This window comes from Strix uralensis, chromosome 9 (genome assembly GCF_047716275.1).
Source record: "Strix uralensis isolate ZFMK-TIS-50842 chromosome 9, bStrUra1, whole genome shotgun sequence".
Lineage (NCBI taxonomy): Eukaryota > Metazoa > Chordata > Aves > Strigiformes > Strigidae > Strix > Strix uralensis.
The window spans coordinates 11,381,344-11,408,667 of record NC_133980.1 but is presented as its reverse complement, the minus strand read 5'-3'; the positions used below and the strand labels follow the sequence as shown (position 1 = coordinate 11,408,667).

General features: G+C 44.1%; 2 protein-coding genes across 7 annotated transcripts in view; both read right to left on the bottom strand.

Moving 5' to 3' along the window:
- Positions 1-1,779: 1,779 nt before the first annotated feature.
- On the bottom strand, positions 1,780-23,826 carry RNPEPL1 (arginyl aminopeptidase like 1). 3 transcript variants are annotated; one of them, XR_012630137.1, is made up of 12 exons: positions 23,001-23,825; positions 16,262-16,402; positions 15,434-15,585; positions 14,883-14,999; positions 13,476-13,711; positions 11,034-11,147; positions 9,849-9,961; positions 8,793-8,901; positions 7,119-7,346; positions 6,679-6,821; positions 5,528-5,996; positions 1,780-2,312 (listed from the first exon to the last, which is right to left on the bottom strand). XR_012630137.1 is itself a non-coding variant. In XM_074878676.1 (11 exons), exons 1-11 carry the CDS (start codon positions 23,730-23,732, stop codon positions 5,724-5,726), a joined length of 2,358 nt encoding a protein of 785 aa, XP_074734777.1. In that variant the 5' UTR covers positions 23,733-23,825; the 3' UTR covers positions 3,025-5,723. The 3 variants fall into 3 exon arrangements, 1 of the variants encoding a protein (XP_074734777.1); XM_074878676.1 differs by lacking the exon at positions 1,780-2,312 and having other exon boundaries at positions 3,025-5,996; XR_012630138.1 differs by lacking the exon at positions 1,780-2,312 and having other exon boundaries at positions 5,861-5,996; positions 6,567-6,821; positions 23,001-23,826.
- A 1,149-nt stretch (positions 23,827-24,975) lies between these two features.
- Positions 24,976-27,324, bottom strand: part of ABCC5 (ATP binding cassette subfamily C member 5) — a 52,622-nt gene continuing 50,273 nt past the window's right edge. For all 4 annotated transcript variants that reach the window (XM_074878672.1, XM_074878674.1, XM_074878673.1 and 1 more), the window contains one exon: positions 24,976-26,809. In XM_074878672.1, the coding sequence (XP_074734773.1) occupies positions 26,750-26,809 (60 nt within the window). In that variant the 3' untranslated portion in view covers positions 24,976-26,749. The remainder of the gene's footprint in view (positions 26,810-27,324) is intronic.

The window sequence follows — 27,324 nt, the reverse complement described above, 5'->3', positions numbered from 1 at the left end:
TAGAAAGCAGTATGAATGTTGAGCTCTAACTGTAAATATAGTAGATCCAACCTGGAACAGTGAACTAGTTAAACACTAACAGTATTTATTTATTATGCTATTACAAGCAGGAAAGAGACAGACATTATCTTGGTCTCTAAGATACCTGACAGGATTTCCTTGCCCCACTGCAAAGTTGGAAATGGGCAAATTCATCCATTTTGCAGCTGGCAATGTTTTTTTCTATTAACCCCAAACTCCTTGGAACAAAAGCAGCAGAGAATTTTCTCTGTTGCCTCTTGGTAACCCTGCTGGATTAAACTATTCCTGAAGACAGAAACACACATCTATTTAGACAGTAAGTCTTGAAGAGAATTATGACAAAATGACACTTGCCTTTTTGTCAATCTGTTTCTCAGTGCACTTTATACAGGTGTTTCATATTTCCTTGTAAAAGAGGAAAACAGACACCTATAGGCTGAGTCCAGTTGCTGTGGAAATTTAAAGAGTTAAAAGGGATTTGCATCCAGTTAAATAGCCAGCTCATTTCCATGTGAATGAAGACTATCCTTTGACACAGTAGTATTTGATATTTTCATGATTGTTTTCAAGGTTTTGCGTTTCATCAACTCCGTGTTTTCTTTTGTCTTCAACTCGAGATGGTTCAAGGACAGGGAGACAGGTAGAAGTGATCGAGCAGTGGTAGTTAGGCCCAACATGTGTGTGTGTTTCTGCAAACTCTGACACACAGAAGTTGTTCAAATTACACAGGGGAGCTCTTCCAATTCTTTGGATCCTGATACCAGGCTTAGGAAGGCACAGGCTCAGTCCCTGCAATACTGCTAGGCTGACAGTGGTCGGAGCTCTGTCAAAGGAACAGCACAGAATGTCATTTTGCTTGAGGGCGATTTTGGAGGGTGTATTTGGGGTTTATGCTCAGAAGAGCATTGTATGGAAGAAGTCTCTGATGGTTTTCATCAGCCAGCCAGAAGCAGCCTGGTATCACAGTGCTCTCTTCAGCTACAGGAAGACAGAGTGGCTCGGCCTGAGGAAGACTCCCAGTGCCGGACAAATCTCCCTCATTACCTCAGGCACAGCTGGAGGTAGAGCACAGCTCCAAACTTCCATGCTGGCTACCACAGCACACAAGAACAAGGTGGAATAAGACACCAAAATTAAAACAATGCACAGAACTGATGCTTCCCTAGGTCATACACCTAGGATGTATGACACCTAGGTCATACATCCATCCATCCTGACTGGAACGTCAACCAGTTATGATGACTTAATCCCTGTGACACTTTCCACCAATCGCAGGAGCATAAAGAATATCCCATCTCCCACCCTTTCTGACCACCTCCCACTCTTACTTAAGACCCTGCATCTCAGGCAGCACGCTTGTGGGAAAGGGCCCAGTGCTCTGCAAAATCCATTAATGCAATTTCTTAAGTTTTAGAGAGACACCTGTCTCTGGTATATTAGAACACCTTCCTTGTGGGGCACAGAGCAAACTATGTCCTAATTCTCTTGACAAAAAATCAGGAGGTATAAGACAAGTTTTCCAGTGCAGAAGGTGCATGCACATAGAGGAGTGAGGAGAAGTGTTCACACAGGCTCAGTCATTTAATGTAACCAGCTCATCTCCCTCTGTATAGAGTGAAAAGTCACCTCCAGAGTATGGAATAGCTTTTCTCTACACTCCTTTACCTATAAAAGGTTGCCATGTCCATGTAAGACATGCTCTAACTGGTGCCCAAATTACTACTGTAATTATGAAAAAACAGAATAAATGCACAATATTAATAAAAAATTCTTTTTAAGTTGGTGCGTAATACACAGCAGCATTTGAGGTAATTTTTGAGAAACAGTGTGCAATTTCCACTTTAAAAGGATGCTGAAACATCATACTCCACCCCAGAGCTAAAGCAATACATGAAGTGTGAAAGACATACCTTGCAGAAAGAGACCAAACAACTCAATCTGTTTTCTCTAAGAATTAGGAGGTACTTACATGGGAAAGAGGTTAGTAACAGTAAGCAATTTATGTTTCACAAACAAAGCAGTAGGTTTGAGAGCTGGAAGCTGAAACTAGACAAATCCAAACTAGAAATTGGGTATGCAGTGTTAGGAATGCATGTAATCAAAAGCTAAAACAACTTACCTGGCGCTTCAACAAATTCAGTATGATTTAAATTGGGTCCTCCCAACAGAAAAATAATTCTGCGTCTCAGAGGATAGTGGCTTGATAAATCTCATACGGTGGTTTCTACTGCCGTTTCTTTTATACGCGAAGTCTGCTATTGTGGTCACAACAACTTTAAGCTTTTATCAATCTATGGCAAAAAGTGTGAAAACAAGTGTCATGTGATTTATAAGTGTTGACTGTATTGCGTTGTTTTATCTTTGGACAAACACAAACAGGGAAAACAGCCTGAAAAAGTGTACTTGACCTAAGTGAATTGTGCAGTACATGTGCTTAGCATTGACGTACAGAAGACCCTGTGTTATCCAAAAAAGGCAATGGCCAAGGTCACTGCAGTGCGAGAACATGAGAAAATTTTGGTTAAATCAGAATGTTTGGGATGCTTGCTAGAATTGTTCTTGGTTAATGGAGTGCATGGTTAGGATGTTGCAGTGTATTACGACACCAAAATTACCGATACAAGCTTAACAGAGAAATACATGTAGCTAAGAAGAATTAGCATATTAACCAACGTGGCTATAAAATGTTAAAAAATTAACTTAGTAATATTCAATTTTATTAAAGGGTTTGGCTCTTCAGAGCTTTTCCACAAGTGGTATTTCTAGATCCCATGTTGCCCTGCTCAAGGCTTCAATGAAATAAAGTAACAGCTTTCACTTTCAAAAAAAAGAAGATAACCCTATCTCTTGGCATCTGCTTAAATAAAACCAATTTGCTGTACTAATCTTACTTTAACGGATCAGAAATGAACGTACCACAGATAAGGCAAATAAATAGTTTCTATTTAATCTCAGTCTAATTTGCCTGTCAATATGAAGTCTACTACAAATCAAGACAAAAAGTAGCCTGAAGCATTAATTTATTTTGTGTCAACAAGAGGAAGGCTTATCTCCACAAACTTGCTGCCAGTTTTTTGTCTCTTCAAAATAAAAAGGCAATCCTGGCTTGTAGGAGGAGCAAAAGGACCCGAAGGACGACGCGTGGAATACTTTCAACAAATCTTGCTCTGCTTCTGTGTTTCAAAGAACAAGTCTTATCAAATAGCCATCTGATGGGACCTCACAGAGATGAGAACAGAAACACTAACTTAGATCTCATGTTCTTTCATCAGGAAACAGCCTGTTAGGTTCAGCCAGCATTTCCCTGGTCTGATGCCCATATATGCAAACACACAGCTGATACAATGAATTTCAGTCAGTTGTAGTAACAATAGATAATATTTACTTTTGATTATTTGCTTTTGCCACCTCTCCAACTTCTTGCTGTGCAGCTTTTAAATAGCTTCCAAACTCCCTCTATGCTGCACTCCAGAAAAGGACAAAACAAAGACAATGTACCAAGTTAGCTCTTCCACACATCTATAGCAGGGACGCTGAAAAACTGCCCAAAAGGCTAAACTTGTCACAAAGCTTAGTTTAATTTGACAATCATCATAAGGCATCCATGTAAATTAAAAATTCCCACCAGGGTCACATACATTCTCCCACAAAATAAAACGTGTTAAAACAGAGACCTAGGATTGCAAGAGATGCTAGTGGTTACTGGTCTTGGCCGCGCTGCCGCTGCTGGCAGCGGGGTCCAGGAGACGCAGCACCGACAGCGGCAACTCAGGAAGTGGAAAGTCAGCTTGCACAAATCTCTTTCAATAGAACAACAAATAAAAAGGAAAGAGATTTGTACAGAAAACATCATTCTCCATCCTTTCTGGGAAAACAAAACAGAACAAAAAAGATAATCCCATCCAAGGAGCAAAGAGCAGAGCTTGGAGTTGAAGCCCAACAGTGCTGATGGCCCATTTTGAAAACTAATGAAGCACTACAGAGGCCTGAGTTTATTATTGCTTTGTCCCAGTTCAGCCCAGGCTAAGGCTACGGTGAAGTCCAAATTAATTTAAAGCCAGAAAATGCAGATCCAGTAACAGCACCTAAGTCCCCATCCACACATGGGTGTAAACAGATACTTTTGGTGAAAATAAAAAATCTCCCGAATTTCCCCTCTTGCTGTGCTATGTAGATCCCCATAGCAGGGCTAAAATTTGCCCCAAAGTGTATAGCAGTTCCTCTCTCACATCTCCTTTAGCTGAGCCTCTTCCAGATGTTTCACCTTTTATTCAAACAAGTCCTCTACCCTGGTGATACATCAGCTCAGAGATGCTTCGTGGGAGCTCACTGAGAGGCACACAGGTACCCACAGGTTAAAAAGAATGTGGCACAGAGTCTAAGAACCATCACCTGGACTCTGTCATACCCAACGATGCTTTGCCCTCAGCTTCCTGAGACCAAACGGCACAGACTGAAGAGAGCGTTTCCCCATCTTGCATGCCTGGCCAGTGATAAAGAAAAATAGCATGCTGTGTAAATGAAATGGCATCTTACCACCACCATAGGTCAGAAAACAGGCTCGGGGAAAGCGGGGCTTAAAAGTTTCACATCAAAAAAGAGGGTGCATCCCTCAGACTATCGTCTGACAGGGCAACTGGTATGCAGGCAAATGTTATTCAAGGCAGTAAAATTCTAGCATGGATATCTCCACGGTTGATTTACAGGCCCAACATATGCTAGGGATCTTTAAAAAATAGTAAAGGTCCTGTTAATTCTTCCAAAAGGACAAAATAGAAGACACGTAGTCAATCTGACGAACGCACATGCTACACATCCTAACACACTAACAAAGGTCGCAGCTAGACTTGTCAAAACAGTTAAAAAGATTTAGGCATCCAGCTAGTACCAGAATTGATGGCACTTGGGCACCTACATTTAACTTTTTTGAAAATTCGAGCCTACACATTTCTTTATTGCTTGTCCCATTGAGTGCAAAGGGAAAACTGAGGGCGGGGTTACTACAGAAGGATTTCAAATCCATCATAAGGTTTCCCTGTTCTTTTATATATATATTTATATATATATATATAAAAAGCATTATTATTATTTAGCCACCTGGGGGCAGGGGGAACAGGAGATATTTAAAACCAGTTTCTTAATTATTTAAGCATTAGTCCCCTACCTCCCAAATCACAATACCTCTGTCACAGTAAGGAGCATAACATGAAAACCTGTTTGCTGCCATTGACAACTCCCAAGTCTCTCCTTTGCAGAACTTCAGCCCAAATATCGGGATAATGGCAGTTTGACACATATACACTCCCCAGCAACATATACACAGCAAGTCGGACAAGAGTCAGTGGCTTCAGACAAAAAAAGAAAAAAAAACCCAAACCACCAACCAACAAACTTGGAGAAACCATCCAGAAGAGCCTCAGGAAAGGGAACTATCCACTTTCATGGAGAAGCAACTGCCCAGGAGTCCCTGCCCAGTATAAACTGAATTAAAATATCCATCCCACACCTGAAGGAGATCTCTGAATTCTGGCAGTGTCACACGCTGGATACTTGAAGGCACATTTGTTTTGTGTTTTGGGAGATAAATCCAGTTACAACAACACACTGGAGCTGCAGGGCTGAGGGAAAGGAGGCGACACTTGGTATCTTTCCTCTGTTCCTGTCCCCATTTTCAAGCTTCATGGCTGGCATGAGCTGGTGATCTAAGCAGACACATTAACATCCCTGAGTGAAATGGCACCATTTGTGGCCTCTGAGACTTTGTCCTCAAGCACCATGGCTGGCGTGTCTGTAGTGACTGCTGTAGTGTCTATGGCAGGAAGTGGATTCAAGCCCTGTGATAAGATCTGTTGGATGGTTTTCCGCAAATTGGGGTGCAGCTGGTTTTGGGTCTGGTAAAAAATTTCTAAGGCGAAAGACTTGAGGGTGCCAGTGCAAAGGTCCTCATAAAGTGGAATTGTGTACATCCGAGACATCTGCAAAAAAGGAAAACGGGATAATATCACTTCAGTAAAAGTCAAGAGGTTCCGCTCTTCTACAGCTACACTCCAACAGACCTGAATGACTTCAGGCTGGAGACAAGCAACACAGTTCTTCAAAAGACAGACGAGTCTATTCTAAATAAGCTTAATGCAAAGACTTTTATGAATGATAATTAAAAAAAACATTTGCTCTCTAAGACTGAACTACTTCCACAAATAACAGAACTATTTTTAAAAGGCCAAGGAGAAGAGGCCACAGCAAACACATGCATTAACCTTTTGCTCCTGCACAATAAAAACTACTGAACGAAATTTGATGAGCCATAGCCTTGCTTGAAGTGAAAATATTCAAACAATCACATGATTTAGTAGTGTGAAAATCTCTGGTCTGAAAAAGCCAGGGCTGCTACAAAGCAACACAAAAAATGCACTGGGCAGAGCTGGGACAAGGGTATTGAGGTAGGCTAGAAAAGCAGAGACTATCTGTAGGCATTTCAAATTACATCTGCCCATTCCTCCCCACCCGCTAGCAGGTGAGCCATGCTCAGCCCCTTCGCAACACACCTGGGCTACACTTGGCCAGGAAGCAGAAGTTCCAAGGTCTTTCACGTCGCATGTCTCATGCACATGTCTCATGCACTGAGAGGTGCAGTGATTTTAATCCAGCAGTTAGTACCTGGTTTTCCAAGAAGCGACGGACTTTGTAAAGGTCTGGATAATAGTCATTTCGGACTACAATCTGCAACCAGCGGATACGGATTTCTGCATTCATGGAGTCCAGCTGAGAGGAGTAACATTCCGAAAGCTTTTTTATCACCTCTGAAGAGAGCACATATACAGAGAAAGAACTGTAACCTATTTTGTCAAGTTTGTGGGTCATCAGAGAATAATGAATCATAAATGGTTTGGGTTGGAAAGGACTTTTGAAGATCATCTAGTTCAGCCCCCCTGCCATGCGCAGGGACATCTTTCACTATGTCACATTGCTCAAAGGCCCATCCAACCTGACGTTACGTGAATGATAAGGTCAACGAGGGGTAGAATTTAATTTCAATTAATTAGAATTCAATTAATTATTCCAGGAATACTTTTCTACTATCTTGATAGAGTACTCACCATGTGGCAGTGGTGACCCATCCAGCAATCTGTCCAAGAAAAGCACGGTTTGGAACGTTCTCCATTTAGTGAGGTCAGCACTGCTGGCAGCAGCAACAGAGTCCAGAGGCTCTGTGGTCCAGAGTTTGAAGAGCGTCTCCACTGGTCTGGTCAGACTGGATCCCTGAGATAAGTCTGGCTCAGCTAACGGAGGTCCTGTAGCATTGAGCCAACGTTCAAACTCCAGTCCTGGAATGAGGAGCACCAAAAATGTCGAGCAGGAGTCTCTGCAGGTGGCTTGGCTGCCTCAAGGTTCAGGACTGCTTCTAGCACAGTTAAGAGAGGTTCTAACAATAGCAAATCAGACCAACCTATAGTTAACAGTGACATAAAGTCTCAGCAGACTCATCGGGCCAGCCTACGTTACACCTGGAAGAGTGCCAGCAACACCTCTCCAGATCTAACCATGAGTTTTCTAGAGCTCAACATTACAGTGAGTAAATACAAGAAACACACATGCTCTTAAGACAGCCAGGCTAACAAGTATCTATGATCAAACTGTGTTCTAATATATGATTTTTTCACGCATGCATTTCTCTTTCTCTTAATTTTGAGGAAGACTGAAGAATATGGGGAAAATCTGCTTCATAAAATAATAAAAAAAAAAAAGAGGTGAGAGTGCTGACTAAATGCCTCCTACCCACAGCAAAACCAAGAAATTTTAAATTTATTTATACAACCAATAACTAAAACAAAAATGTTTCTCCACCAGCAGCAGAGTTAGCAGAGCCTGGTTTCCAACAGAGCTCCCCTTTACCACCTCAGCACTTTCCTAACCCTTGGCAATACTTCTTGTTCCACACCATCTACCCTTAAACTCCTCTCTCCTGCATCCTCTGAATATTAGCCAGGCAAAAGTTAGCACGTGCTGTGGTTAACTCATTAGCCAGCCAGTGAGCCAAATAAAACATACGACTGCTGAGCTCACGGTGCCACTTCTTCCACAGTAGGCCCACTCACCTACATCTCTCCACAGGCAGTTTCCACAAAGCCTCTATGAACCTAGTATCCTGAAGAGCTGTACTTCACTGCCAGTCTGGTTTAAACTGACCAATGGGTTCAATAATTACTTGCAAGGATGGACACATGGTAGGACAACATTAGTCTCACTTCTTTAAGCAAGTGGGCTAATAAGCACCTAGTAATTACAGACCTTTCATAAATCCACCAGCAGCTATAAATAGGGGATATAAGGGAGAGTGAAACATTATGGAAGAGATTTTTATATGCGTGGATGGGACCTTGGGAAAAAATTACAGTTCTCAAAGCATGTTTTCTGTAATAAAAATAGATGAAATTTCCACGTGTGTTCACCTTTTCCTTGCACTTGAGCATGTGTAAATCTCACAAGCACTGATCATTCTGTCTGCAGTGTGAAAGACAAGTTAATGAGAAAGTTAACTGAGGGCCACTCAGCCACTTAATGCAAAAACTGTCAGAAATTTAAGATGTTCTCATTCCCCAGCATAGAGGCAGTAACAATAAATCACCACAATCATTTCTATCACAAACATATGTCTGTTGCCAAAGGGTTTTGTTTGCCTTAACATTTTCTTATGCATCTTCCAAGCCAAGCACAAAATTTATCATCCAGATTTTCTACAGTGTTTACAGTTAACCAAGTATGTTTCCTACCCGCTTTGCTCTCAACACATTGCTCTTTCAGCTCTGGAAAAAAATTCAGGAAGGAATCCAGAAGATCTTGAGCCACAACACTGGTAAATTTGTACTTCTCGATGTAGGCCTGAAACAGTAAAAAAGGATAAGTTATGGTTAGGAGAAAGACAGCTTCCTTTCAATATAGAACCACTGCATGAGATAAAAAAAACAGAGATGGAAGAGTGAGAGCAAGCATTTGGAAGGTTTAAAAAAAAAAAAAACCACCAAGATAAATATTCTCCCTCCTTCCCCCTGATGAGGAAAGCACCATAACAAGAAAAAAAGTGAATAGCTGCAGATACATTGACAGCTGAGTAGAGCGTTTTTTTCTGATAGAGATCATGGATACATTAACATATCAAGGGCAGGAAGGTTTCCTCGTACTTGTCACTAGTGGAAAGTCAGAACACAGCTGGCCACTGTATTATTCACTGATAGATTATGGACTAAAATCATACTTACAGATCTAAAGATAAAGATAGAATGGGGGATGGATGGGAAGAGGAGATGAAAAACATGCATGCAGGAGAAAAATAAGCAATGAGTTGTGTCACTTTTCGAAAACAAGTCAATAGCTGACATAATTTTCTATAGGTTTTGCAGATGTGCTCCAAGGCACCAAACCTGCCCCAACATAGGAAACCATGCCCTTTGTCACTCTGGCTAAAAAACCATAAGCAAATACTTTTTAGTAGTGAATGAAGTCACATCATTCCAGTCACAATCTATGCTGGAACAGTCTTCTAATTATTTGCAGCACAGAACAAGAGGGAACGAAAATATACTACTACTCTGTATTTGGCACCTAAGCTCAGAATCTGAAATGAAAGAAGAGCATGAGCACATTCACTTAAGAAAAACCTTGTAGAAAGAATCATCTAGGTTGGCAAGACAGGCCCACACCATTCTTTTATCTCAGTCACACTGGTATTCAATTTTACCCCTATCAATTAGCCACAGTGACAAAACCTGGGGGGGAAAAAAAAAATCACCTCTAAATCTCAAGAGAAACACATGCTTATTCACACTCACTCTTAAGAAGGAGTCAAAGTGTCTTGGGTCACCACAGAGCTGGGATAGGTAGTAAACAAAGCAGTAGCCTTTCTCATAGGTGAAGAGGTTCATTAAATTACTAGGATTTACACCTGAAAGGAGAAGACAACAATATTATAAGGCACTCTAATGAGGACACTAACTTCCAACCCTTCCAAGTATACAGACCCCTCAGAGATCAGCGAGTTGAGATGTAGTGACTTAAAAACAAAACAAGCCTGTTGTCAGTACATTTAATTTACTTCAGTAAATTAAATGGAAGCAGTCCAAATGCAGGCTGAACAATAAAACAAGTTTGAAAAAAAAAAAAAAATCAATCACTGTAAGCAAAGTATTCATTCCCAATGGAACTAGTCACTTTAAATTAGAAGTCAATGAAAGCACACCTGGAATTTGAAGACAAATTGGGTTTGGTGGTTTGTTTTTTTTTTTCAGTGTCAAATTCAGGGCATCACCATACCACAAATTTTTAAAGATCTCAGTGTAAGCTGATCACTACTTGTTCCTTTTTTGAGGCTTCCAATACATGCTTTTCCATTCCATTTGGTTTCAATAACATCTCCACTTGCATTTTAGGTTGTTTGAAATATCATCTAGATTGAAGACTGCTTCACACCTCCAGTGGTGACTACTGATAGAGAACTATCGGTGAAGAAGATACATGATGCTGGAGTGCAGATGTGCATCTGGCTCAGGGAATAACCAAACAGCCTCTGCATAGCTCACTCAACAGGAGAGCAAGTACATAGGTTTATCTGTATGCTTATGTATACATGCATAGTTCTTACATGGACACATAAAAAAGGGAACATTTAATAGCACAGGATTTTATATGATGCTTCTGAATATTTTCATTGTAAACTATTTTACATATTCAGAAGCTCAAAACCACACAGCTTTCAAGGCAGTTTTTCACACTCTGTTTCTACTCAGTGAGTCTGTTCTGTTCTTAAACAGAACAATATTTATAAGGATGAGTTAGCCAACTTTGAAGAAAACTTCAAGGCAAGTTTCCTTATTTATTATTTTTAGTCTGGTTTACAAACCAGTATTTCTTTTTTCCTTCTTTCATAACGTATACATAAAAAATAGTCTTTTTTGGTCTATATTCCAGCATCAATATACAGATGTTTTGTGTACAGCAGCTTCAGCCAAAAGCAATACCTGGCTCCAGTTTAACCTGAAGCTTGCTGACCGGGTTGTCTTCTCCAAGGAGCTTCATCTGTCTGTGGAGAGCATCAAGGCGGAATGCAGTTTCCAAACATGTGAAGGCAGCTCCTACCCCAGAAAGAAACTTATTAGTTGTGGGAAAATAACTAGCCAAACCTGACCCATGCAGAACTAGCACAGGTACAAAATTAAAGCTACCGGAAGTGTGAAAGACACAATAGCAAGACAGAATCACAGTAATGTAATGGCGGAGAAACATGAGCGTAAAAAAATCCTTGCAATGAAAGTCAGAACCTAAAACAGTGCATTTACTCACTCTGATTATGCAGCAGACTGAACCGAAAGACAAAGCAGCATGAAAACTATGCTAAAGTTTACATCCTTGACATGATCTTATCAGTTCTTGCAAGATAAGCAGAGCAGCAATAAGTATTGTACAGGTAACTTTCAAGGAGCAATCAAGTGCTATAAAAAAGTAATGTCACTGGTAGAACAGTAGACACATGATCCCATGTTCAGTGCCAAGATACTACTAAGTGGATGTCACCTCTTGGGTGGAAACAGAAAAGGATTAGATTTAGTTGGTATGTTACAGATCCTGTGGATCTTTTCTAAGCTTTATCTAGCATCCTACCTATATTGTATCACACAGTTTTCACCTTTTGCTCATTAGGACTTCTTTAGAGCTGCAACTGGGTAGGCTACTCTTTCTCTTCTATCTAACTGCAGTGTAGAGCACTCCATGCTTTCAAGCCAAACTAGCTGCATTACATTGGCAATTCAAAAGATCTTTCCTATGCCCTTACAGATGTAAAAAGCTGCAGAAAATTGATTTTCAGATTCAGAAGATACTTAACGTCCAGCACTATTAACACTTTAGCTTTCTTTGCTAAGCCTTCAACAATAGGGCTTGTTACATAGATAAAATCTCAGTGTTGATGTACATACACAGGAATCTGATATAAGCAAAATGAGAATTAAGAAACAGGATATATTTGGAAAGATAGAACCTGGCAGAGAAAGAGGCAGATATCCTTCAGAGGGGAAAGCAAGAACCAGGATAGCTAGTGTTAAGGGCAATTACTTCAAGCTACAAGGGAGGAGAATTAAGCAAGATCCAAGAGGTGTGGTAGTCAAAGGACTCCAATTTTTGTAAACAATGTCATTACAAAGATGCCTTTTTATTAACAGTAGAAGATACTCCAGAAATGACATCAGAAATGGCAAGATTTAGATCAGAGGTTTGTCTTAGAAACAAAATGGAATGCAAAAAGAGCTTACTAAAGAATGGCATGGGGAAAGGCATTTCTTAGTTTCCTGAACAATTGCTTCTTGGAACAATTAGTTCTAAACTTCAAGAGAGTAAGACTAAAATCAGCAAGTATCTTGTCCTATGTCAGACGGACAGACTAACATGGGGCAGAGAACAGGTCAATATCTTCTGACCTATTCATATCATTGCCATGTATAATACAACGTGACTTAAGAACCATCCTAACCACTGAGAATTACTCAACATAAAACACCTTTCAAAGATATATAACAAACATTGCAACACCTCCATATATGCTCAGAGCACTTCTTTCCCTAAACTTCATTATCATCAGCTCATCTCCAAAAACAATATACATGAATAAAAACAAAGGCATCCTTCTAAACACTCTTGCTGCCAAGATTTCCAGGAATTTTTCCAAGATTGTTTACAGCCGACGCGTGAGAATACACATGGTACAGGCTTTTAAGAACATAACAGGACAAACTAGAGAAGTGTGTGTTCCTATTATTCACTTCAATAAAAATCCAATTAAACTGAAAAGCAACAGGAATGATTTACTACTTACATTACTAAAGACAGTACCACACAACTGACCTGTGAAATTCACCAATATAAGCAAAGGCAGGGCTGTACAATTTTACAGGAAGCCTCAAGCAGATAAACAGACAGCTACATAGATGTGTACTTTCTTTCTGCCCCCCCGAGTGCTATTGTCATCATTCTTTCCAACAGTAGGTAGCTTCTAACCGATCAGGATTGAAAGACACTTGTTCAGAGGATAGTTACTTCACAGTGTAACCATGATAAGATTTCTTACATCTTTCTCTGAAGCATCCTCTACCCACCTTGCTCTGACATACAAACACCTGCCTGGTACCCAACAGTAGTTCCAAAGTTCCTACAAACCTTTCAACACTGTGCTAACACACGTCACTCAAAGCCCCTATTACCCGATCAGGTATTGATTCCACCCAAAGCCAAGACAACATCTGACTCTTGAGCATCTAGATGTTCAATGCAAAGTTTGGGGTCATGTGTGCTCCAGAAATAAGAAAACCAGCTCCCTACAGACTTTTGAGCTCCCAAGGCAAATATTTATGCAGCCAACTCTCGATTATTGGTTAGACACAGCATAAGGAGAAACATGACTGCAGCTCTACCATAGGTCTCAGTGGTGATCCGGCGCTGCGCATACGTGGCTAGGCCCTCGCTCAGCCACATCTCCTCCCATGTAGCATTGGTGACTGCATTTCCAAACCAGCTGTGGGCGACTTCATGAATGACGTCAATGATCAAGAACTCATCGCTCTCCAGAATGGAAGAGATGATGAAGGTCAGGCATGGGTTTTCCATGGCAACAATAGGGAAGGATGGAGGAAGAAAAACAATGTCATATCTAAAATTAGGGAGAGAGAAGAAGAGAGGAGAAAGGAGATAGGTAAGTTACAGCTATTTCAAAAGACACACACAGTAACTTTTTCTTTTGTTAGGGAAGGCTCTTCTGAAACTTTTTTGTGACTTCAGGAACAAACTTTCTAGACCAGTGGTGCCCAATTTTTCTGATCAGAGGATCACAGAGTTTATTCTGTTGGCCAAGGACCTGCTCACATTTGGACATAAAGATTAGACAGTCTTTATGTGCAGCAGATCCAGCACTTCCCAGAAGCATCATGCTCCCTTCACACACACAAACTCATCACAACTTGTGCATCTTGAGAGCCAAAAGCACTAAGTTTACATACACTACCACATACACAGCGTTGAGTCCCCAGGAAAAAGAGAGGCTGGGAAGCTGTCAAACGATTGATTTGGTGTACCTGCAGTGTCAGTAAAATTACTCTAGTCTGTTTGCTTCAGAACATAACTGGTTCTCTAAATTTCTCCACCAATAATCAGCACTTGTACACTGGGCTGCATTCTCAGATTATTTCAAGCAACATTTTTTAAAGTTAACAATAACAACACATTCTTCCTACTTACCTTTAGCAAAGAAACATGGGGAGTCTTTGTAAACACTTTCTCCCATCTAAAGAATGAAAGCATTCTCTCAAAAACATTCTCTTTTAATACACAGTCAAGCTTAACTTCAGAAACTATTAATGGTGTTTTCAGGGACTAGGACTCTCAATGAGTCTGTACTGAATCATGTTTTCAGCATCCTCAAGCATACCACAATAAATATATTGTATGTCAAGTACCATATGTAGAAATAAGATAAATAAAAAAGAACCTGCCATACATTTTAAATGGTGTCCAGCCCAGTGTTGGACTTGCATCATGAAACACTGTAGTATGAAAAACCTTCACTCCTTAGGGAAGAACCACTGTTTAGAAAGCTCCAGTTCTGCCCACCACACCAGGCAAAACACCATGGTCCATGTGCCTCCACGGTCCCCTCTGCCACTGGCAGAGACAAAACTCCAGAGTTTGTTTCCAACTACTACAGTGCTGCCACTGAGAGGCTCATTTGTCCTGCTATTGCTAGCACAGGGAGAAAGCATGACAATTTCTTGAGATTGTTTTATTTTGTTCACATTACACATTCCTGGGAGACTTATTAAACCCACCTTCCCCATATATATGGGCCATACAGACTCTCTGCAGCAGTCAACCAGCGCTCAACAATGCCAGAAAGCTTGCTGATGGCTGTTGGCAGCAGGCAAGGCTCTGCCCACACTCTGCTCCTGTCAGAAAACAGAAAACATCAGGTGATACTTCAGCAAACTAAATTATCTCTTAGAAAAAATAGTCTGACTTCTCACCACACTTCCATGTACGGTAATAGTGCTAAGAGGTCTGACATCAGACCCAGGCCTTCTTTAGGCTAACGTTCTATGGATGCATGGCAAGTGATAATCAAAGATCCCTTAAATAAGGCAATGAGACAAGTAGCTGTAATGACTGCAGGGGACAATAAGCAACACTTTTGAAAGAGGAAACTATCTTTGCCAGTGCAGTACCATGAATTTCTTTACACCCAACTATACCTCCAACTCTAAACGCTCACAGCTCATGGTCCCATCTGCTCCCTCATCAATGACTCAATATATTTACTACTTATAACATGAAGCACTGTACAAAGACACAAAAAGCAGAATCAGCTCACTGCAAATCTTACCTTGGACCTATGTCTGCATGTATAAGGTCTCCTGCCACCAGGGCCACGAGGTAGGCAGGAACGGGATATTCCATGTAAAATTGATAAACACCTTCCTCTTCTAAATAGGTACTTTGGGTGGCACTCATCAACACCTGTATGCCTGCTGGAGCCTGGAAGACCAACATCACACGCATCAACTCACTAGATGATCACAGCTGAATGACTACACCACAGAGACCTCTGGGTTTTTTCATCTATGCCTGAGGATGAACATTAAAACCAATCATTTAGATAACACAAAATGTAAGATTTCTGTGAGGTTTTTACACCACAATCCACCCAGCCTGTGAAAACATACCAACCAAAAATACTACTCCTCCTATATTGTATGGGTTCTTATGCCAGCTGCCCCAAAAGTGCCCACCTATCAAATTATTTCATCTACACAAAATACATTATGATTTGATGCTGCTTTCATAAAACTTTGGGTTTTTCCTTTCAAGAATTGATAAAATACAGTTGCGTATTATCATCAATAACCACTACTGCAAGTGACCGGCCAAATTCTCTCTTTCATTTATCCATTTCATGGTTACTCTTTCAGCGTTGAGTACGGGGAAGGCAAGACCCAAGCACGACAGGCAACAGAGTTGCTTTTGTGGCCATAACCCCGATTCTGGCCCAAGAACCAGAATGGGATCTAAAAAAAATCCAGTGTTTTTTTATAACACTAAACGTCACCATTAATATTTTATATCATATCTACATACACAATGAAAATATGCTTTCACAAGCTAACAGCAGCTAAGTGCTCCACGAAGCATTTATAGCCATTTGGTCACTTGCCTTGACAGTAGCTGAATAGGTGCATTTCACCGCTGGTGTGTCAAAGCAGGGGAAGAAGGACCGGTTACACACTGAGTGGCCCTGCGTGAAGACAAATGGCTTGGCATTGCCATACGTCAGTTCTGGATCCAGCCACCAGATCTGTTGAAACATGATGTGAGCAAGAGGTGAGGGAAAGGGACAAAATCATGAGGAGGAACTGCCAAAAAATAAAACCTGAAATCAAGAGGATTGTGGGGAGAAGAAACACCTCAGCTGTTTGGCTCCCCAGATGAATACCTGGCACAGGGCACGTTTCCATTTCTAACAATATACCTTTCTACTCCTGTTTATTTGCCGTGACTACTCAGAGTAATTTCGTACTGCCTGAACATGGAGTGGTGCCACACAACATAGTGTCTTCTAGCCACTCACAATTTTGATTGTACCAATTTGCTTGGCTAATAACAAGTCCGTAACAAACATCCACACAACCTTCTTTTTTCAGAGGGAGTACTCTGAATATCTTCATGTTTTTAATTCAACATGAACAGGAGTAGTAGGGGTCAGGTAATGCAAGCTGGAAACAAAAAAAACAAAACAAACCCAAACCCACAAACCAAAGAACCCTGAGGCTGAACAGTGTACACAACATTATCTCTGACCCTGACACTGCCCTGCTGGCTGAAGCATCAAACATTTTGACACTATGCAGAAAAGTCAGTGTATGTAAGAAACATCTGGTCAATGACACTGGAGGCCTCTTTTCACGGAGCGGATAAGGAGATTCTGGGTGGTCACAAAAAAAAGAAAACCAACAAAAAACACCACTGAACCTGTCAATTTTCAGTATCAAACAGCAAATAAATCATGAGTCAGACCCTCAGCAAATAATTAGAACAGATTAAGAATAATATGAAAAAGTGTGGTTATTTGCCTTTTTGGTTTTTCTGTTTCAGATATAATGTTTATGTTTTCACATGATCCCTGCCTCCAACTTGGAAGTGTAGGAACAATTTTAAATAAGGATTTTCTTGTAATCCTAGAACTCTGGAGCTGAACTTTTACAGAAAATATCAAATATTGCGAAACTTGCAATAAAGTTGGAACCACTGGAAGTCTTGGGAACAGTCAAGCACAAGGAATAAAACTTCTGAGTCTGCTGAATTCTTAGATCAAAGCAACCAATAAATCTGAATTCAGGGACTAGCAGTTAGTGCAGACACTGGTTCAGTTCTGGTCCTCAAGAGAAAGCAATGAAATACAGAAGAGAAGCCCGGCTACTATGTCTGCTCTCATTTTAACATGTTACAATTCTGCCTCCTAATTAACCTCTCTGTTCTGGAAGTCAAAGTTTTCTCTCTCTTCCTCTGTCCTATAAGATTACGATTTGTTATCTTCTTCCTTTGCCTTTAGACCCTTTTCCTCAGATGCCAGTGTGCTCATCTCCCAAATCATCCGCTTCAGCAGCACCCCAGGGGATCAGTGAAAGGTAAGGAAAGGAAACAATGTCAGCAGCTTTCAGTTATTCATATAAAGGTTCACTGTTCCACTGGCAAATGTTTTTTTTCTAGGTGGGAGGCATTATAAAATTAAAAGCCTTTATCTAGAAGTAAAATTAATCTCAGAGTAGCATTCTTATCTTTAATTTGTTTTAAGATTACCCTCTTCTGTTTCAAGCCTGTTGGACCAGAAACATGCTCAAAGCGCGACTTCTGACGAACCTTGCCTCACTCAAATCCACGTGCTGCGTTTCAGCATATCACTGGCCAAATCCCTAGGTCACAGCTGAGGTGAACTACACAGCTACAGATTTCCACTCCATGGATACCTGCATTTCACTGCAATGAATATTGTCTCTGTGATGTGACGTTGTGGAACTGGAGACAACTATTCCAGAAGGCATCTGGGGACACACGTCTCATTAAAACCCACAGTTTGAAACTAAATAGCTTCTGCCCAGAACACACATTCATATAAAAGTGCAAGTGCTATGTTTTAATCCAGGGTAGTAGTTTTCTAATGATCCAGGAAGGAGACTCAGAAATTAAGTTATTTAAGATCTGCCTCAATGCCAACTTTCAAAACCACTCCTCTGATCAGCAGCTTTGTGCTCGTAACACAAAAAGTCTGACTTACGATCTGTTATCGTTGGCCCTGCTGAAGAGAGTCACTTTCAAAAGGTTCTCTTTTCCTTTGCTTTTGGAGAGACAGAAAAGGCTAACAAAGAAAACAGAGAGATGAGATACCACCAGACCTAAGTTGCAACACTAGAGTAGGAAGGAAAAAGGGTTGACAGACAATGTCTTTAGAGCAGAGAGATAAGGGGAAGTTCTCCCTGACCAGCGCAGGAAGAAAACACACGCAGGAAGCAAAGGGGAACTGAGAAGCCAATTCTTGTTTACAAGAAACTCCATAAATTAAGGACAATTTCTTTTCAACCAATCCCCCTTTATTTGACATTTGGTTGAAGTTAAATGAAGCACCAGCCCCACAGGCCAAAAGAGAAAACATTTGCAGAGGATGAAGTATTTTTTTCCCCTGTTTCCTAACGTCTACAGCTACATGGCAAGCCTCTGTCTCTCTTTCCAGATGCACTTGGAACAATGATGAAAGTTATCCTGAAACAATATAAATAGATCTGTAATATAAATAGACCAGTCTATGCTGCCGGACAGAGGCAGGACGATGGACTGGGGAAAATGAGTATAAGTAGTATCCCAGAAAGGAGTGCAAGGAGCAGGGCGCTGCTGGGGTGGGGGGTGAAGCAGTACACAGGGACAGAGCAGTATTTGGGGCTGTATCATCTACTCTACACCCAAATCCCTCCTGTGTTCCTATTCAGAAATATACATGACATCACCATAATGCTCACCATTTTTATCTATTTTTTCATGTATATGGGAGAGCTGTTTCACACATTAAAGCTGTTCTATGATGCATTTCAAGTAAAAAAGCCTGCTGTTTAGTTCTTCTGCTGAACAGAGGCTTTGGGCAGCCCAGGTTTCCCCCTGCCCACATACTGCAAACAGGCTCACACTTTATAAGGCACCTGCCAAGAGTATCATTTTTTATTGATTTAAGATTATAATCTTTTACCCAAATCTGGCAAATGACAAAGGCAATTAGCTAACCCTCTTTCAATTTTAAATCTGTCCATGTTTCTACCTGCATTATTGATGAAGCTCCTGAGAAGGGCTGCAATGCCACAGCTTCTGTTCTAGACAAACAACAAGCCGCTCCATCTGATGACACAGTAACCGCACATCTGAGATGCAGAGGATGTGACAGGAGCAAGGCACACCTGGACAGCAAGTCACCCTAAGAGAGGACTGAGGAATCAGGACAAATCTAATGGAACAACAGGGAAGTTCCCAGCACTGCAAAAAGGGCTGATCTTTTTGCTAAATCCTGAAGATGAGGAAATGCTATAATTTTGTGTACCAGAACACAGAGCAGGGTTTGCATTTAAGGTTGTCATGGAAAGAAAATAGCACCGGTGTTAAGATGTGCACTGCCAAGTCAGAGGTGTGACACAGTGGGCAAGAGACAGATGTAGATTTTTCTCTCCAGGGGGAAAAAAAAAAAAAAATCTTATGAAAGAGTATTTGTAGGACCAAGAAGTAAGTGGTGAGGGAAAAGAAGGGGAGGAAGAGCAGAACTACTGTCACTGACACACCTGATCAGTGTGTGCCTTCAGCCCACACCATGAGAGATGCACAATGTTTATGACAGCCTTGCTTCTGATGCGAACGAATGATGTACCGAGCATATGGTTTCCTAACAGCACAGGGATCTGGAATGCTCTGTGAAAGGCAGATTTAATCTCTCAGCTGTCTCTCAATGTCCATCAAACAACCAAAAATCTTGGCTCCTTCCTCCACACAAGAAATAATGGGACAGTCAAATAACATATCCAGATGGTTCAAACCAAGTATATCAAGGCAACAGGTTTCCAATTTTAAACAGACTACTATCTCCACTGATGACCTTACTGCCAACACATCCATGCTGCACTGTAACATGAATTTACTGTTTTATAGGTCCCACAGAAAATAAACTCTGACCTAAAAAGATTATATTCAGAGAAAGGTCAAAGAAAACAAAACTTTTAGAAAAGAGAGGTCTAGGACTATAAGCTGCTTCACTTATGCAGAGAAAAGTGACCGCAAGAAAATGTACTAGACACAAGTATAAAGCAGTTGACCCTTATACACGTGCGGGTTACTCATCCCTATTAAACTGCAACGCTAGGCTGAAAAACAGCAATGACAAGATAGCACTACAATAGCACGAAATGACTTTGGATCCAAAAAAAATAGTTCAGCGTGCTGATCATGAAGAGCTAGAACAGGTGCTACCCGAGGACAAATATTTTGTCAGCCAAAATCTACAATAGCGAGTGAGGAAACGTGGTACGATTTATGTCAGTGAGCACGCCTGCTTCTACTTTTCAGTATCACTTGAAAAGGGCAGTGCATGCCCCTGACACAGTAACCATCAATAATCTTTTGACACTAGTCCTTGCAGCTTCATTTCAACTAAAGCGGTACACGCCATTAAAGGCACAATAAAGGCTTCAAAAGACGGGATGAAGAAGAGCTAGTTAAGTCCGATCCAAGGGAAGAAAGACAGAGGGAATGGAAAAAATGCCCTGCTCTCAGCATCCTCAAATATATAACATTCACGCTGGATTGTGTGCAGGGCCAAGGAGGCCACACGTTAATGCAAGGTGAGACTACATGAACACCACATCAATCTGTGCCCTGCACCTTCCAGTGGTTTTCAGGTCATTTCTAAAGCCGAGCCTCAGATCGGATTCCGTTACATCTCAGATCATTTCCCCACAGACACAGCAGGACAGTCTGCCCTTTTGGCAACAGGGCTGGCAAAACCCCGGAGAAAGCACAGGCCCACCTAAAATAAAACAATTTGTTCAAGAGGAGGAAAGTATGTTATCATGTACTTCAGGAGGCATGGCACAGCCAGGCTGAAAACTGTTATAGAGCACACGGCAACACCAAATTAGCTTTAAAGCCTTCTCACCATAAACAGAGCATAGAGTGGACAAAAGAAACAAGTTTCTTCATCAGATCTTGAAATAAAAAATGAAGAACAGAATCTTCTGAACACACTATGGGCCCTGAAAGGTATCTTCCATATACCTCAGTGCAGAAAAACTTCAGCATTGTACAAGGAAATATTAAGACCAAGAGTTCCAGAGGTAAAAAGAAACAATATCCTCACTTACAAGTGGATCTGAATTTTAAAAGTGCCAGAATTTCACCTCATTTTTGCACTTTTAGGGAAGGACCAACATGTTAAAAGGTCAGCATATAACAAACGGAAACTTCTGTCAATAGAATCTTCGTGGGGAAGTCACTATTCTGAGTAAGACAACGTATTAAGACTATCCAGGTCGTTCTGAGGACGAAGTTTCTTTTGTGAGCTTCAGTGTAGTATTAAAATTAGACAGAAAAAGATCCAGCAAACTCCTCCTATTCAGCAACACTTTCCTTTCATAATGAAGGGCCTAGTATATACTTGCTATTGGGTTATTTTGCATGAAACCGTTATGTTCAGTTCCTGCTCTCACTGAATACATTGTAATAGTCAAACAGATCCACACATTTACTGGTTTTGACCAATGTAACAGCAATACCAAACCAGCAGGCTGAGTGTCAATTCCACTAGGCAAAGCAGAGGCATCAAAGTCACAAGACTCTCAAAAAAACATTCCTTTTGCAAATAGATTCATGAACCACATGATGGAAGTCATGTTAGTTTAATTCCCAACCTGAACAGAGCATGCAGAACTGATGTTCCAGTTGATAACTTTATATTTTCACTATCCTAACTTCTTAAAAACAGTGGATCTGCTAGACAGCACCTAAAAGGCCAGGAACAAAGTGCTTCTAAATACCAGGGGGTTTAAAAGAAGTGACAATTTACAAAGCATCTCACTACTGAAGAAGCCAAATCCACACAGACACGGAAGCACCCCCTAAAGCCGCATTGAAATGGGTGTTTTGGGGCATTTCTCATCCTTCTTTTCCAGCAGATAACTTGCAGAAATACGTGGAATCTCCCCCTGCTCTTCTCTAAGCTCCTGCCCACAGCTCGTTGGAACGGCAGCCTGGGTACGCAAGGCCCGATTTTGTAAGCACCTGGCAAAACCCACGGGGAAACTCCTGTATTTGCGGATTACGTAACTTGTCCTGAAGAATTCTGTCGAGGCAGGAGTTTCCAAATTTTCACGCTCCTCGCCAACAACTGCAATGCTCTTAAAGGACGAAAAAACTTTAAAATGACTATGGCGATGGGGGATGAATAGTCTTGGGGACCACGGTGATGGGGGAAGGAAGGAAGGAAGGAGGGCGGCTGGGTCGGTACGAGCATCACTGCTGAGCGCGGTGTGGGACCGGGCAGGGCTCGGGGGCAGCGGGCAGGGCACCGGCACCGCCGAGCGCTCCTGCGGGCAGCGGGCAGGGACAGATGCTGCTGACAAGCGGGCAGGCGGCTGTCAGGCGAGGAGGGTAGAGGCAGCGGAGGGACGGGGACATAAAAGGAGGGGCTAGCAGTGAAATAGCTTCCCCGTCGGGGCGCTTCCCTGACGGGCAATTACAGCGGGAGGAAAAATGCGAGGAAGGGGCGGGTGGCACGGGGGGGGGCACTGCCAGCCGCCCCGGGACACGGTTTCTTGTTTTATCTGCCCATGTGGGCCCCGCCACCCCCCCACCCCCCCATCCCCCGTACTCACGGCGGGGCCGTCGGCGGTGGTGTAGCGGACAATGATCTGGAAGGGCTGGTGCGGCTGGAGGGCGGCGGGCAGCGAGACGGTGAGGGACGAGCCGTAGTCGGTGAAGGGGTCCACCCTGAAGCCGAGCGGGCAGGCGGCGCAGGGCGGCTGGGCGAAGAGGGGCAGCGGCGGCGGCGGCTCGGCGGCGGGCGGGGGGCTGGCGGGCGGCTCCCCCGGCGGGGGGGCGGCGGCGGCGGGGGGCAGCGGGCCGGCGGCGATGCAGGGCGCCGAGAGGAAGGTGGCGGTGGAGGGCGGGCTGGCGGCGCAGGGCGGCGCGCAGGGCGGCGGCGGCGGCGGCGACGGGCAGGGCGGCGGGGGCAGCGGCGACGGGGCGGCGGGCTCGGCGGGCGAGAAGGCGAAGGAGCAGGGCGCTTCCCCCGCCGCGGCCCGGCGGTAGGCGGCCGAGAGGACGCGCAGGGCCGGGTGAACGTCCAGCACCAGGGCGCGGGGCTGCGGGCGCAGGGCGCAGAGCTCCAGCACCAGGCAGCCCGCCAGCGCCCGCGCCTCGGGCCGCAGCTCCAGCCCCAGGTGCAGGTGGCGGAGGCTGAAGAGCTGCGAGCTGGAGGCCGACGCCACGTCCGGCGGCGGCGGCGGCTCGGGAGGCGGCGGCGGGGCTGGCGGCGCCTCCGGCCCGGCCGCGGACCCCTTGCGGCAGCAGCACAGGCCGGGCGGCCGCGGAGCCGGAGCCGCCATGGAGCGGCGGAGGAAGAAGAGGAGGAGGAGGAGGAGGCGGCGGCTGCTATGTGAAATCCATGGGCGGGCGGGGAGGAGGGAGGCCCCGGCGGCCGGAGCGACCGGGGCGGGGAGGGGAGGGGGGGGAGGGGGGGGGGGGGGGCGGGAAAGGGCCGCGCAGGCCCCGCGCGGCACCGGCCGAGGGAGCGCCGGGCCCGGAACAGGCGGGCGGGGGCACGGCCGCGAGGGGGCGCTGCGCGGGACGGCGGGGGGCGCTCGAGGGCAGCCCCGCCCCGCCCCGCCCGCCGGCTGCGCGCGCACCGCGGGGCCCCGCCCGCCTGCGCGGGACCGGCCGCGGGCAGCGTTGGGACGGGCAGCCTGGCCCCGGGCGCAGCCCAGCGCACCCGCGGCTCCACCCCGCTCTTGGAGCCCCCGCTCCACTGGGCGGCTTAAAACGGGCCCGCGCAGACAGACACCCCCAGCGCTCCGCTCCTGTCCCCACGCGAGGCACCCCCAGCCCCGCTGTCTGGCCCCGGACACGCCGATCCCCGCTGCTCCGGCTTTGGGGACGGCCACCGGCACGGCCACAACGCCCCGCTCAGTTCGCTCCTGCCCTGGCGCAGCCCCTGCCGCCTCCGCACAGCCTCAGTGCTTCGTTTTTCACCTTCCCCCTCCCCGATTCCAAAACAAAAGCCCCAACCCCTCCACGCCACGGCTCCCAGCAGGGCTGATGCACCCACCCTCATCCCACTGGTACCTATTTTGGCTTCCTCCATCCTGTTCCTGGTCCCACTCCTCACACGTAGCTCACAGGCAAACCCTAAATAGCCTCCCTCTACCAGCACCCCCTACACCCCCTTTTTTTAATCTCTTTCCTCCCACCCTGGCTGCCCGTCATTGCTGCCTCCAACACTCACTCCAAACTGCCCCCAGATCCCAGAACGTGCTTCACTCTTCCCCAGCGCTCGAGGCAATCAATCACACACCATCCCCTGCTGCCTTCCTAAACTGGAAAGGACAGAAACCACAAAATTATCATCTTTATACAAGCGCTTGTTTCTCTGCATGGCAGTGGTAGGAGACAGGAAGGAGGTGTGCTGGAAGTAACTGTGATTTGAACTCCACACCGCCCAAGAGGGGTGTACAGGAAATCTCTCTGCCCCATGTGGTGACACCTCCGTAAGTTATTTTCACTGTTACACTTTGCCTACCTCAGCCACCTGACGAGCCTCCAAGGCACATATTTCGGATGACACAGGAACACTTATTACATGGTTGTGACTTTAATGAACCCACAGTGATGCATTCTAAAAGTCTCCCAAGCCTCAGTGACAGCAGCATCTGCACCAAGTTCCAATTGAGTTTCCACTGTTACCGTCACACTCGAGGCAGAATTGTCACCAGCTGAACCAAGGGTGAACCAAATCACAGTATTATCCTAGACTGACCTGAAGCTGGGACTATAAAGAAAACCTTTGTGTGATTGCTTATATATAGTAAAACAGTTGCAGTAAAAAAGAACAAGGCAGCGTTCAGGAAAGCTCTTTGGTTGACGAGGGCATTACAGCCACCCTGCATCTTCTTAGTGTGTTCTTTTGAAGCACCTTCAAGAAGCAATTTTGTCTTTGCTCTATCCCATTCTAAGAGAAACTTTCTGTCCTGCCACATCCTCCTTTTATAAATCAATTTTTCTGCATTTATCCTTTCCAATACGTCCTATCACTCATACCATTTGCCTTTCGAAATAACTGTGCTTTCTCCAACTTTGTTCCCAGTGAGGTACTAAGACTGCTTGATCTCCCTCTGGTTTTCATCTAGGGATAATATGCAGACCACAGCCCCAGCAACCTCAGGATCTGACCCTGTATGATCTTCACTGCAGGCAATGGTGAAGTCTCCTCAGGCATTCAAGCTAGCATAACTTTGGGGCCTGACTTTGGACTTAATTACACCGATCTAATTGCACTTGGGTAATTTTAGAAGAATCCTACCTGCGTTTTGATTGAAGTCCCAAGTAAATGCGTCTCTGCTCACAGATAGAGGAGATGAGCAAGAACACATTCTCTCTAAGAGTCTTGAAGCTTATGATAATAAATCAGTATTGGCTGCACTCACTGCATTTGGACAGAATAAGCAAAACTGATGCAACTGAAATTCCTGAGGGTAATACAACAAACCAGTTATCCCAGGCAAATCTCTCTCAAGTTGCACACCTGTCGGTCTCAGGCCACAGCCTTTGCTGTATGCTAAGAGGGACGTGTTATCTCCATGCTATTTTGGGTAGGATCTCTTTAAGGAAAGCCTCTGTCCCAATCCCACAGTCTTATTCTGCTCCTTGCAGGATGAAGTCTTCTCTGGGATATCACACTATAAATTCTAAAGCAGGATCCGATTCCTGAAAATTCCCATCATCATCAACCTCTTGTAGAATGCTTCAAAGATACAGATATTTCAGTCTCACTTGTAAATATTGATGTTTCTTCCTTCCGCTTCAGTGACAGGGCCCTGGGCCAGGCTTGCTCCTGTGACTGAGGACGAAAGCCAGTAAAAAAATTACTACTACCCATGTGAGAAGCAATACTTCTGTACTGTCTGCGAGACAAGTGCCAAATGAAGCAGATGAGTGATTACAGCAGAAAGAACATTTCCCTCTGACAGCGTATCTCCTTAATTCCAAAGTAACAGTGCTGGAGCTAAGGTTTGACAAAATGGTTGGCTAATCCCTGCTGTGCACAGATGACTGTTCGCCTGCTCCATCACAGGCCCTTGTTTGACACCTTTTTAAGCTATTTCAGCTCGCTGAAGCAACAGGGAAGTTTTCACCTTTTTAGGAGAGTGTAACTGGGAAGCAGCAGTTCAGTGCAACGAATCCCGAGCGCAGTTTCCTCTCATACCTATGCTAGTGTTACAGTTGACACCTACTGAAAAGAGCAGCCCCACTTCACCTCCCTTCCAGGTGTGCCTTCCTGTCTCCTTCTTTGTACAGCATTCCTGCTTTTGGAGGGTGAACTTTCTGCAAGTTAGCTTTCTGAACTGGGTCACTGCTGGACCAGGCAAGAGCCAGTGCTGGCATCGGGAAAGTGGAAGGAACTCCCAGCCTGGAAGAAGAAGGAGGACAAGATCAGGACAGCTCCCATTTTGCCCAGACTGCCATTAGCTCAGCCTTAGCTGCAAAATGAAGCCACGTTCTGACCCCAGTGGCACTTAAGAACTAGGTACATTAGCCTTTTTTATTCAAGGGGAATACTGAAGTTCTTGGGGTAAACTCAGTTCTGCAGGGCCCAAGTCAATCCTGTCCTTGACAGAGTTGCACATGACAACTGACTGAACTGTTTTAACCAGTCTTAGGCAGATGCATTTCATGTTCCCTCCCTCTCCCCTTAAGGTATTCAGCCTTCATCTTCACGTTCTACCCAACTCCCCTTTTAGGGAAGAAGCAGAGAATTACCTCTTTGGCCTATCACCCCTGCTCCCTTCTTGCCTCTCCCCAGTTTCTGATCAAAGGAGACACACACCCCCACTTAGCAGGGTGTTCTTTGGAGAGAGGTGTACTATTACCTGTCCCTTGCCTCACCACAACATACAGCTGAATTGAGTAACACTGAGCAAAATG